The sequence below is a fragment of the Coenobita brevimanus genome, chromosome 38, assembly GCF_032717465.1.
Source record: "Coenobita brevimanus isolate Jiangsu-jjx chromosome 38, ASM3271746v2, whole genome shotgun sequence".
Classification (NCBI taxonomy): Eukaryota; Metazoa; Arthropoda; class Malacostraca; order Decapoda; family Coenobitidae; genus Coenobita; species Coenobita brevimanus.
The window spans coordinates 23,110,790-23,124,237 of record NC_136991.1 but is presented as its reverse complement, the minus strand read 5'-3'; the positions used below and the strand labels follow the sequence as shown (position 1 = coordinate 23,124,237).

At 41.6% G+C, this 13,448-nt stretch overlaps 1 protein-coding gene across 1 annotated transcript in view; it reads left to right on the top strand.

Annotated features, from left to right (window-relative positions):
• Positions 1-13,448, top strand: part of LOC145396553 (teneurin-m-like) — a 1,418,848-nt gene that overhangs the window by 429,541 nt on the left and 975,859 nt on the right. Inside the window, exons 21-22 of the mRNA XM_080269929.1 lie at positions 1,277-1,471; positions 3,724-3,933. Of these exons, the coding sequence (XP_080126055.1) occupies positions 1,277-1,471; positions 3,724-3,933 (405 nt within the window). The remainder of the gene's footprint in view (positions 1-1,276; positions 1,472-3,723; positions 3,934-13,448) is intronic.

The window sequence follows — 13,448 nt, the reverse complement described above, 5'->3', positions numbered from 1 at the left end:
TTGTAGCCCCTCTAATGCATTCACTTATATTTGATCATATTGTGAATATACTTTTTGAATCAACAATTCAAACGACAGAGAAAGTTTTCAAGGCCAGTCCCAAGAAAAATGAGAAAATACACAGTATAAAGTGGAGGCCCATGACCAGAAGTGATTTGTATACATTTATTGCTCTATTATTAGTGATAGGTTCTGTGATTTCAGTTTTGGGAGGGGAAACTCCATTTTATTGGTGAATACAATGAATTTATATTTTTAGCAAGCTATAAAAAAATTGTACTGGGTATTTTCTTTATGTTTTTCCGCTATTATTACATCATTGCCAGAGTCTAGTTAGTCTCTCTCTCTCTCTCTCTCTCTCTCTCTCTCTCTCTCTCTCTCTCTCTCTCTCATATTTTTCCACTTTTGTCCACTATTATATCATTGCCATAGTTGAGTTAGTATTCTTCTCTCTCTCTCTCTCTCTCTCTCTCTCTCTCATATTTTTCCACTTTTGTCCACTATTATATCATTGCCATAGTTGAGTTAGTATTTTTCTCTCTCTCTCTCTCTCTCTCTCTCTCTCTCTCTCAACATATCTGTCAGCCTTTCCTTTGTATTCATGGTTCTGCTTTACATTTATTTATTATTCTGTAGTCCAGACAGTAAATGTATACTTATATACAGTATATGGTATATTTTCATATGTTTATGTATTCAGTCTTGTATGGAATGGCCAGTATAATATTTAGTGATAAAGATAATGATAATTTATTTTGACTGTGGGAACAAAGAAGCATCTGTTTATAAAAATAGTCACTCCATAACAAACTCGTATTGGGGGGTTGAGGTTAGAGCATGTTGATCATGGCGATGGGGTTGATGACTTCGTGCCCTAAATTTTGCCGTGGTTTTTTGTCTTATATAGTTTTCAGCGTAATTATTTACGATAAGAGAAAGGTAATTGTACTGAGCAGCTAGGTTATGCAGTGTTGCTTAGTACAGTAATTCCTCACTGCTAGAGATTTCTTTCAGAATATAATATATTTTTCAGCGTGTTGGCAGCATTTGACAAATCGGCATTATCCATAGCAGTAATACTTAATGTGCTTTTCTTCTTTAATTGATTGTGGACATAATAGCAAAAAAGAATAAAGTAAGATTAGGTAACTTGTAATAAGGTATGACACATATTTCACTATCATAATACCATTTTTTGATTTTCCAGTGGTGTGTATGTAATTAGGAAAGGTATGATGTAAGTTTTATTATCTTAGTGGCAGTTTTGTTTTTGCAGTGGTGTGTAAGGTGTTGTGCTCTGGGCATGGTGAATACGTGGGTGGGGAGTGTCGCTGCAACCCTGGATACAAGGGGCGAGAGTGTCAGTTGCGCCGCCACGAGTGTGAGGTGCCAGACTGTAATGGGCGTGGACAGTGTCATGATGGTCACTGTCTTTGTGGAAAGGGATTTACTGGAGAGTTCTGCCAGGATGGTTAGTTTGTTATTTTTGTATGCTTTGATTATGTATTTACCCACTGCAGTCTAGTGACATCTTTTTTAATACACTATATGCTTCTTGTCATCAGATAATTATGCATTATTCAGCCTAGGAGACTATTTCAAAATGTGAGGGATTATGTATAGCCTTAATTACATGCTTCAGACGTAGAGTTGAATGAAGTTTTTGAACAATATTGCAGGAGGGGTAGTGTGATAAGATGTTGCCTTATTAAAGGGGTTAATATTTTTTCTTTTTTGAGAGAGTGTATATTACATAAAATATTTAATTATTTTAATTATTCCTGTTAATACTGTACTATATTACCATAATTTTTTTCTTCTAATACACTGCATACCATTTTCTCATTCATCACCAGAGCATATTACCTTATCTGTCTTATTAATCTACCAACATCTTATCAAATTTTTTCTTGTTATTAATGCCGTCTCTTCAGTCCATAATACAGTGAATGTCTGTCTGTTTATCCGTCTGTTTCCAGACGCCTCAGCACCATAAGGGGTGGCCACAAACAATCGCCACCATGTTGCCCTTTCCCTCGCCATTTCACTGTCCTCCCCCCAGCCCACACATCCCTCTCTCATAGACCTCTCCACTCCATCCCTCCATCACATTCTTGGCCTCCCCCTCCCTCTCCCCCCCTCCACCTCACTCAAATATACTCTTCTTGTTAGTCTCTGCCATCTCTCCTCTCCACATAGCCAAACCACCTCAGTGTATTCCTGGTTTCTATCACATCCACATCCATACCACAACACTCCCTTCACTTCCTCATTTGTCAGTCTGTCTTTCCATGTAACTCCACATACTCCTCTCAGATAACTCATTTCCACAGCTCTCACTCTTGACTGATGTCCTTCCAACAAGGTCTAAGCTTCAATTCTATACTTTAGAGTTGGTATCAAGAAACTGTCATCTAGCAACCTTTTTACTTCCATGCACACTTCCCTATGTCTTATCACTTTTTTCAGAGAACCAGCAACCTTTCTTCCTTGTTTCACCCTTTCAAGCACTCATCCTCCAGACCTCCATCCTTACTCATCACACTACCCAAGTACTTAAATGCATTCACATTTTCCAATTCCTCATCATCCAGCCTCACTGTACATTCAGTGACTTCATTTCTCTCGAAGACCATAACTTTACCCTTCCGTACATTCACCTTTAGATTCTGTTCCTTACACCCTCCCAGACTCATACACTAAGCCTTGCAGCTCCCCTTCGTCTTCACATAACAATACAGTATCATCTGCAAAGAACGGTACAGGAAGTTTCCAAATGCTGTCCTTTTTCATTAGGGCAACTCCAGCATCCACTACCCTACCTTGTACTGCCTTTATAACTCCATCTATATACAGATTGAACAACCATGGAGATGTGACACATCCCTGTTTCAGTCCAACATTCAAATAGAAAAATTCACTCGGTTCGCTATCCACTCACCCTACAGCCTTAGCACACTCATTTACTATCCACATGCACCTCAGCCTTAGCACCCTCGCACATACTCTTCACAGCATTCAGCAACTTCCCATTTACCCCGTATTTTTGTAGTATTTTCCACATTCCTTCTATATCCACTCTGTCATGTGCTATTTCCAAATCCATGAATGCCGCATACAGCCTCTGTCCCTTCTGTTTAAACTTTTCCACCAATGTCCTAAGAATGAATTTCTGATCTACACAACCTCTTCCCTTCCTAAAACCTCCCTGTTCTTCTCCAACTAATTCCTCTATTAATTCCCTAACTCTGTCAGTAAGTATCTCACCACATACTTTTCTTACTACACAAGGAAGACAAATGCCCCTGTGATTACTACACATTCCTTTTTCCCTATTTCCTTTGTACAGAGGAATAGTTATACCTGACTTCCAATCCTCGAGGACTCTACCTTCCTCCCAGGCCAGTCTGCACATCTTCCATATTCGCGCTACTACTATCCCCCATGCTTCAGCATTTCACCACACACTCTATCAATTCCTGGGGCTATCACCATTCTGACTTTCTTCATTGCTTTCACTACTTCCATCCTACTGATGTCTTCCTCCTTTTTCAGTATATGTAACCTTATAATTCCTCGTATCATAGGTAGCCCAGTGAGATTTGTAATTTGCTACTTATATGTTTGCCTTCAGTATAATCCATAGCTCTTCTTGTACCTGCCTCATACCTGTATTCCATAGTCTGTACTCTTTCAATCCCTAATTGTGCACTTCCCTTACAGTGGATTGCCCCCACCCAACCTGCTCAGACAATGGCTTTTGTGTTAATGGCACATGCAATTGCAAGAAAGGATGGAGTGGGCCCGAGTGCAATATGATAGATCCAGATGCTCACCATTGTTTCCCCGACTGTAGTCACCATGGTGCCTTCAGCTTAGAGAACCACACCTGTGTCTGCAATCCACCATGGACTGGCTCTGACTGTTCCAAGAGTGAGTGGTAGATAGTTATTAAGACCTCTGAACTGAAAGTTACTGGTGTCCTTGGACCACTTTACAAGTCCTTTTTTTTTTTTTTTTTTTTTTAAGTAAAATGTAAGTGAATTCCATCTTGCATGAACTGTTTTAATATTGAACTATAATTAATCTCTTCAGTTATGTGTATGTACTTCAGTGTTGTGTACTCAAGCAAACACCAGACACTTTGGTTTTGCAGGTAGGAATACCGATAGTCAGACAACAGGCACATTTAACTCTTTCAGTCATACAGATACAGTTTAGTAGTTTATTAAGACAAAGCCAGATGATTTTGTTAGCAGTCAGAGAGTATTGGCATTTAAAATTCCTTTGCAGAATCATGGCTGTAGTCTTTCAAAATTATTCATTTGCACTTACTTTAGCTTTGAAAGAATAAGCATGTACTGTACATGTATGACTTTTTTTTTTTTTTTTTTTCTGTTCTTAAATGGTCATGCACCAGTGTTAAATCATGCTTTTTGTCTTATGGTTTTGAAATTTCTGTACTTTAGATATAAGATCATACTTTGATGGAAGATACCAAAGTTCCATTTGCATATTAATAATTATAAAGCTCAAATCTTTTATGAACCCATTCAGTCCAAGAAATCTCTCTAAGGGTGAACATAATCATCTGACACCAGCCTTAATAAAATCCTGTAAAAATAAATTTCAGTGGATTGGAGGGTCTTATTGCCTTTTATGGTAACCTGAGTGTTCAAGGTTATCCAAGTGATCACAGAAATTTGCCATGGTTTCTCACAACTTTAGTGGCAGTCTTGAGAGTACTGTAACTGTCATTGATCTGGCTGCTTTGTGATCTTTTATTTTCACTGGCACTTTGACAATGCCTCTGTGTATGTGTGTGTGTGTGTGTGTGTGTGTGTGTGTGTGTGTGTGTGTGTGAGTGCAGTTGGCTAAGTGGAAATTGCAGTAAAGTGTCCATCTGTATGGCTATGTCAGGCAGCTCCCTCATTATAAACAAACTGAAGTTTATGAATGAATGTCAGTTTACAGCCTCTGTAAGGAGGACCTTCATTGATTGAAGCATGGAACATAGGAAAGATACATATTCTCCTTTATACAGGTTAATGAAGTGTTAATGTAGAGTAAGAATTGTAAACCTAGCCTCCTCAGGCTTTGCATTCAAAGATGCACTACATGTCCACCTAATCATTGTCATTTCTGTACATTAGAGCCTACGAATATTCTCTTCCTTTACTGCCTGAGATCCCATAGCATGGAGGGAGAGCCATCTCAGTGTCAGGAGAGGCAATAGCTTCCTGAACTTCCTTTAACCACACCTTACTTCAGCAACAGAGCTAGTTCCAGCCCCACTCCCAGCTCAAAACATGTCCCCCAGATGACAAAATTCTTGCACACACTCAAGAGACTCACCAGCAAGATCAATCTTTTCTCACCTGACAGTCTCTATATGCACTCCCTGACCCACCGCACACACAAAATCAGCAGTATCTCTCAGTCTGCCTCTAATACCACTATATCTTTTATGCACCCACTTATCACAGATACGAGTACTGCACAAGATGGAATTAGTTCTTACATCTTTGTGGTAAACTGCGCATGGCCACTCTCCCTCTTCTTTAACCCATTCACTGCATCAGTGTTTGTTTACATGTACCTCCTGTGTGTGGCAGTTTTCAAATGTTTAGAAAAAAAATGCCAGGAAAAAAATAATACCTGTATTGTTAAAAGATAGAGAAAAATCCCAAGTTCAGTGGTATATAACACAATATAGCAAACAAAAAAATTACCTCTGAAACAGGTCCGTGAAGTAATAAATATTCCCTGTGCGGTGGTGCGAGGCAAATGATGTGTTATGGTTTCACTGTGTTGTCAGTGTCATGTGTCGTCAGTATCAATCTTGCGATCAGAAAAGGTGTAAATCAGCATCTGAACCATCACTGTCATCATCTGACAACGTGTCCCTATACTCATCCAGAGATTTCATCCAATATTTGCTTTGGTGGCATGGAGAAGATTTCATACCACTACCTTTGGCATTTTGTAGGTAACTGAACTGAGCTTTGCTCCTCGTAAAAAATCATAAGCTATGTATGGTAATATTCCATAGGGAGCCATGAGTTGCTAGCTGATTTATTTTCTGCCATTTGTGATGGCAGAATTTTTTATAGCAGGAAGAGAGTGGATGAGGAATTTGGAAGGAATTTGAGTGTAAAGTGGAGGGACTGTAAGAAAATGTTCTAGAAAGAGGTGAAAAGAGTAAGACAGGGTGGAAGTGAAGTTAGCAGGTGAGTGAAAGATAAAAATGGTAGATTACTAGTGGGGAAGGGAGAAAAAGTGGGCAGATGGAGAGAACACTTTAAGGAATTGTTGAACATAGAGGATGGAAGTAATGCAAGTATAAGTGGCTGGGGAATGGCTGAGAGAAGGAGGGAGGTGAGAAGACAGGAAGAAATCAGTAGGATAGAAGTTGTGGAAGCAATGAAGAAAGTTAAATCAGGGAAAGCCCTAGGAATTGATGGAGTGTGTGGTGAAATGCTGAAGCATGGGGGAGAGATAGTAGTAGAATGGATGTGGAAGATGTGCAGATTGGCCTGGGAGGAAGGTAGAGTCCTGGAGGATTGGAAGTCAGGTATAATTATTCCCTTGTACAAAGGAAAAGGGGAAAAAGAATTGTGTGGTAATCATAGGGGCATTTGTCTTCTTAGTATAATAGGAAAAGTTTATGGTAGGATACTTATTGACAGAGTTAGAGAAAGAACAGAGAAATTAGTTGGAGAAGAACAGGGAGGCTTTAGGAAGGGAAGAGGTTGTGTAGATCAGATATTCATTCTTAGATCTTTAGTGGAAAAGTTTCTAGAGAAGGGAAAGAAGTTGTATGTGGCTTTCATGGATTTGGAGAAAGCATATGACAGGGTGGATAGACAAGGATTGTGGAAAGTGTTAAGAATATATGGAGTAGATGGGAAGTTGTTGAGTGCTGTGAAGAGTATGTACAGTACCCTCGCATCCAGCACGGTAATATTGTCATGCATGGGTCACGTGCTGGACCAAAAATGTGTTGGACTAACAATAGAGCTTATGGGGAAAAATGAATTATGTCAGCAACCCTCGGAAAAGTCACCCTAAATACCTACCATATACCTATACATATATTGGTACTATTGTAATTATAATAAATGGTACTGTGCTATGAATGATAACTAACCTTTTAGGATAGTGTTGGTGGGCTTGCTGGGAATGGAAGGTGGTATCCAAGGCTGTAGGTAGTCCTACTGGGTCCCCGGAGGATGGCTGCTGGCATCACTAGCGGGTAATGGCTGTTGCTCCTCCTCAACCTCCCTCATAAATCCTTCGAAATCACACTCAGAATCACTATCTTCGTCCACAGCCATGCAAGGTCCTGCTTCTGCCTGTCCTAGCACTGTAATCCTTGGCAAAGTGTATGCTTCTCACACTGTTGCCAGAGCCCCGTCTCGTGACTGTGGAAAGTGATCGCTGTCGCTGACTCGGTAGAGAATAAGGAGAAGCAACTTTATTTATAAACCGGTACGCACGCCAATGAGAAGGGTTTCAAAACGATTGATATTTATTCCAAAATATTAATATGTATTCAGTGTCAGGCTAAATGTTCAGTGCTGTAGTACGATACATTCTCTGTCGAGTCGCCTGGGTTTTGGTCACACTGTTTTGCCCGTCTATCCTCGGCAGGAATCCATCCAGATGAATTCCAAATGCCCGTGGTATCGTCGGCAATTTTACCACGTTACCGTTCCGATTTATCTTCGTATCCTCAGCAAACCTGGTATGAAGTGCCGTGTGATAGCCTTCGGCTGCCAGGATCTTGTCTTAGTTTTTTATTATGATCACGTTGGCTTCACTCATGTCGTAGGTCTTGGCAATGTCAACTTTCCTCTCCCCTTTCTTCTTCCTCTCGATGCTTTCTAGCTTGGTGGCCTGAGGGAGGTGCCGACGCTTCTTGGGGTTCTCAGAAGGCTCCCTAGGCATCGTGAGCAGGGTAAAATGCAGTAACAAGGGCAGAAAATGCAGCAAGAAAAAAGCACCTTCCAACGCAATTATGCGACTGAGTGGCGCTGTGGCGGGAGAAATTTAAACAAAACATCACGTGACAGCAGAAGCGTTTTCAATTGGGCGGCATCACGATCACGTCACGATAGCGAGCGGGGAAGGCTACTTGATCAGAAGTTTTCATTGGCTATCATCGTCATGGGAATGTCCAGTATGACCGTGTTGGACCGGGGGTAATCGTGCTGGAGTGAACTCTGCGGATTTCGCCCACTTCTCGGAGCTCTGTGCGTGTTATGCTAACACACTCGTGTTGCAGTAATTAAATCGTATTAAATAATACTAATTAATTGCTTTCCGTGCTGGACCCGAATCGTGCTGGACTAACGTGTGTTGGAAACGAGGGTACTGTACATTGATGCGAAGGCTGCAGTGCATGTGGATGGTGAACTAAGTGAATTTTTCTCTTTCAAAGTTGGGTTGAAACAGGGATGTGTCATGTCTCCATGGTTGTTCAATCTGTACATGGATGGGGTAATAAAAGAGGTACAAGGTAGGGTAGTGGATGTTGGAGTGACCCTGGTGAGAGAGGATAGTGTTTGGAAACTCCCTGTACTGTTGTTTGCAGATGATACTGTGTTGTTGAGTGAAGACGAAGGGGAGCTGCAAGGCTTGGTGGATGAGTTTGGGCGAGTGTGTAAGAAACGGAATCTAAAGGTGAATGTAGGGACGAGTAAAGTGATGGTCTTTGAGAGAGGTGAAATCAGTGAATGTACAGCGAGGTTGGATGGTGAGGAATTGGAAAATGTGAGTACGTTTAAGTACTTGGGTAGTGTGATAAGGATGGAGGTTTGGAGGGTGAAGTGCTTGAAAGGGTACAGCAGGGAAGAAATGTTGCTGGTTCTTTGAAAGCAGTGATAAGAAATAGGGAAGTGAGCATGGAAGTGAAAAAGTTACTACATGACAGTATTGTGATACCAACTCTAACGTACGGAAGTGAAGCTTGGACGTTGTTGGAAGGACACAAGTCAAGAGTGAGAGCAGTGGAAATGAGTTATTTAAGAGGAGCCTGTGGAGTCACATGGAGAGACAGGCTGACGAATGAGGATATAAAGGAGCATTGTGGTGTGGATGTGGATATGATAGGAAGCGTTATGAGGAACACACTGAGGTGGTTTGCCCATGTGGAGAGGATGGACCACCTTTGGCTCTCCTCTCCTTTCACTGATGCACCTGGTGAACAAGCCTACATCTTTTCTATCCTTAATGACCTAGAGCAGCTTGTACAGCACCCTACCCGTATCCCTGACCGCATTGGAGAGAGCTCCAACATACTTGATCTCTTCCTCACAACTAATCCTTCTGCTTACTCTGTAAATCTTTTCTCTCCGTTGGGTTCCTCCGATCACAACTTTATCACCTTAACCTGTCTTATCACTCCGGTACGGCCTGTGGTCCCTCCAGGGAAACGTCATCTGTGGCATTTTGGAGCCGCGGACTGGGAGGCCCTCAGGCAGTGCTTCTTTGGTTTTCCCTGGAATGATTATTGCTTCCATGGCCATGAGCCATCTGAGTGTGCCTTGCGCATTATGGAGGTTATTCTCTTGGGCATGGAAGCATACGTTCCTTTCTCATATCCTTTGACTAACGCAAGAAAGCCTTGGTTTAATCACGCTTGTTCTAATGCTGTCCGCAACAAGGAGAGGGCCTACAAAAGGTACCGGAACCAACCCACCCCTGAATCACATCATCTTTACGTTTCTGCCCGGATTCGTGCTAAGTCTGTTCTTCGCTCTGCTAAAAATAATTTCATCCATACTAAATGCTCTCAACCTCTCCAACTCGAATTCTTCCCGCTCCTTCTGGCACCTTGCCAAAAACCTTTCTAACAACTTTACCTCATCATCCTTCCCTCCTCTTTTCTACTCTGATGGTTTTGTAGCTATTTCTTCTACTGATAAAGCAGATTGCTTCGCTCAGACTTTCTCCTCCAATTCCACCTTAGACGATTCCAGTGCTGTTCCTCCATCACTTCCCCCCTCTGACTTCCTCATGGCTGACATTAAAATTTCTTCAGCTGATGTATTTTCTGCCATCACTGGCCTCAGTACTAACAAGGCATATGGGCCTGATGGGATCCCTCCTGTTATTCTCAAGAACTGTGCTTCTGTGCTTACACCCTGCCTAGGCAAACTCTTTCGCCTTTGTCTGTCAACTTGTACCTTTCCTTCTTGCTGGAAGTTTGCTCTCATTCAGCCAGTCCCAAAGAAGGGTGACCATTCCCAACCCTCCAACTATCGTCCAATTGCTTTAACGTCTTGTATTTCAAAAGTTTTCGAGTCAATTCTCAATAGAAAAATTTTAAGGCATCTTTCCTATCACAACCTTCTTTCCGATCGTCAGTATGGGTTCCGTCAGGGACGCTCCACTGGCGATCTTCTCACCTACCTTTCAGACTCCTGGTCATCCTCCTTTCGGGACTTTGGCAAAAGCTTTGCCATTGCACTTGACATCTCAAAGGCTTTCGATCGAGTCCGGCATAAATCTTTAATTTCCAAACTGCCCTCCTACGGTTTCTATCCTTCTATCTGTGCCTTCATCGCTAGCTTCCTTTCTGGTCGTTCTATAGCCGCTGTTGTAGACGGCCATCGTTCTTCTCCTAGATCTATCAATTGTGGTGTTCCTCAGGGCTCTGTCCTATCACCAACTCTCTTCCTTTTATTCATCAATGATCTTCTAAGCTGTACATCTAACCCCATCCACTCATACGCTGATGACTCCACCCTTCACCTTTCCATTTGGTTCCCGCAACACCCATCTCAACAGTTACTTCAACAAACAAGGGATGAGGCTATGGCACACCTAATGTCTGACTTGGCTCGTATCTCTGACTGGGGTAAAAATAATCTTGTTGTTTTTAATGCATCTAAGACTCAGTTCTTACACCTATCAACCCGACAAAATCTTCCACAGGTATACCCACTAATGTTTAACAATATTCAGCTTAATCCTGCATCATCCTTGAACATGCTTGGGGTTTCATTTACTCAGGACTTATCTTGGAAAGATCATATTACATCTCTTGTAAAATCTGCTTCCAAGAGATTGGGTGTGCTAAGCCGACTCTGTTCTTTCTTTACCCCTGCACAATTGTTGACTCTATACAGGGGTTTTATCTGCCCCTGTGTGGAGCACAACTCTCATGTGTGGGGAGGCTCCCCACGTACAGCTCTTCTCACTAGGGTGGAGTCAAAGGCTTTTTGTCTCATTAGCTCTCCTCCTCTTACTGACTCCCTTCAACCTCTGTCTCTTCGCCGCAGTGTTGCATCTTTATCTCTTTTCTATCGCTACTTTAATGGTCACTGCTCCTCTGAACTGTCTGCTTGTATTCCTCCACCTCTATGACGGGTGCGTAGCACCTGTCTGGCAGCAAACTCTCATCCCTTTTCTGTCCAACTCTCTAATGCAAGAGTTAACCGTTACTCCCAGGCTTTCATTTATGCAACAGGTCAACTCTGGAACTGTCTCCCTCTGTCTGTATTTCCTGCTGCCTATGATCTGCAGTCTTTCAAACGCAGTGTGTCCAGACATCTCAAAATGATCGGATCTTGAATTTGGCTGTCTATTGTATTTTGTTTTTCTCTTGGAGGGAACTGTTACTGCGGGCTCATGGCCTTTGGTTCCTTCTTCCTTGCATAAAAAAAAAAAAAATGTGAATGAGGTGGAGGGGGGAAGAGGGAGGGGGAGGCCAAGGATGAGATGGAGGGATGGAGTGGAGAGGTATATGAGAGAGGGGGGTGTGAGTTGCGAGCAGGGCAGTGAAATGGCGGGGGACAGGGCGACTTGGAGGCGATTTGTTTGTGGCCATCCCAAATGGGATTGTGGCGTCTGGCAATAGATAGATAGAAATCATATATGATACATCCGCAGTCAGTGCTATTTGGACTCAGATGTCATATATGATACAGCCGCAGTCAATGGGTTAACAGTACTGCCACCTCCCCAGATATCATCACTTTTGTTTTATCCACCTTTACTCTCTAACTCTTGTACTCTATTTCATCTTTCCACTTCTTAAATCTTTCCTCTGCCACCCTTTCATTCTCTGCAATCAACAGTTGGGAAAAAAAAAAATTGCAAGTTCATATTAACAGGCATTGTTAGTTGTGGGAGGAAGGTGCAAGTTAGTAACTCTAGAAGTTTATAATGTTATTATATTAACTTTGTTTATAATTAGGAAATCATAGGTTTTGACTTAATTGATACTGATTTACCCTTATGGGACATTAAAGATGATGTAACCAATGACATAGTAATGAATTTGTCATAGTCATAAACAGCTAATGAGTTTAGATCAAGAGTTCAAATAATATGAATGCTCAGACTTAGCTGTCATGATAGGCAGGTAGAAGAGAACCACAGAAATAAATCTGTAGTAACAAGGTTAAATCTAGTTTTCTGAGCTTCGAAGAGACTGTATTATATTCATAATCTAATAGCAGTTTCTTAAAATTTCATTGTGCATTGTGGAATACAAGGGTTAGAGTAAGTTTGTGTGTGTGTGTGTGTGTGTATTTACCTAGTTGTAATTACCTAGTTGTGATATACAGGAAATGAGCTACACTCGTGGGATCCCATCTCTTTTCTTTTTCTCAGTAAGTCAAATTTTGTTTTGAACTCATTTAAGTTTTTAGACTGGACAGTCTTTGTCCAGGTTGTTCCACAGGTCTGTGCATCTATATGGAGTGTTATATTTCTTGATATCCTTCGGGCAATTTGGCTTTTTCAGTTTCATTCTGTGTCCTCGTGTGCGTCTGTGTGTGTGTCTGTGTGTGTGTGTGTGTGTGTGTGTGTGTGTGTGTGTGTGTGTGTTCTTACTTAATTGTTCTTACCTAATTTTATCTTTACAGGAATGAGTCAAGCTGGTACTGTCACTTGTCTTAACCCTTTAACCGCGGGTATTGTTTTGGTCTGACTGTTCTCTCCCGCGGGGGTTTCAGCCAAATGTAAACAAACCTTTTAACCTTAATAACTCTGCACAGAATAAAGCTAGAGAAAAAAATAAGGTACCATTAGAAAGTACTAACCTTCAGCTTTCCATTGATGTAGGTTTCATGACTTCGTTGACTTTCACAGGACGGGCAGTGCCGTTAGAAGTGAGGGGTGTAAAATCACTATTTTTCGCTCACACATCATTACCTTCGCTCATACACCATTACCAAATGCCAACCTCATTCTGATAATAATACTATAAACATATATGAACACTGCACATACGATAAACACCCACTCTGTGTTCACTGAGGCAGGTAAAAGGCACTGTAATTACCTGCACTTCACTGCCACATCAGCGGTGTTGTAATCACTATTTTTCGCTCACACACCATTACCAAATGCCAACCTCATTCTGATAATAATACTATAAACATATATGAACACTGCACATACGATAAACACCCACTCTGTGTTCACTGAGGCAG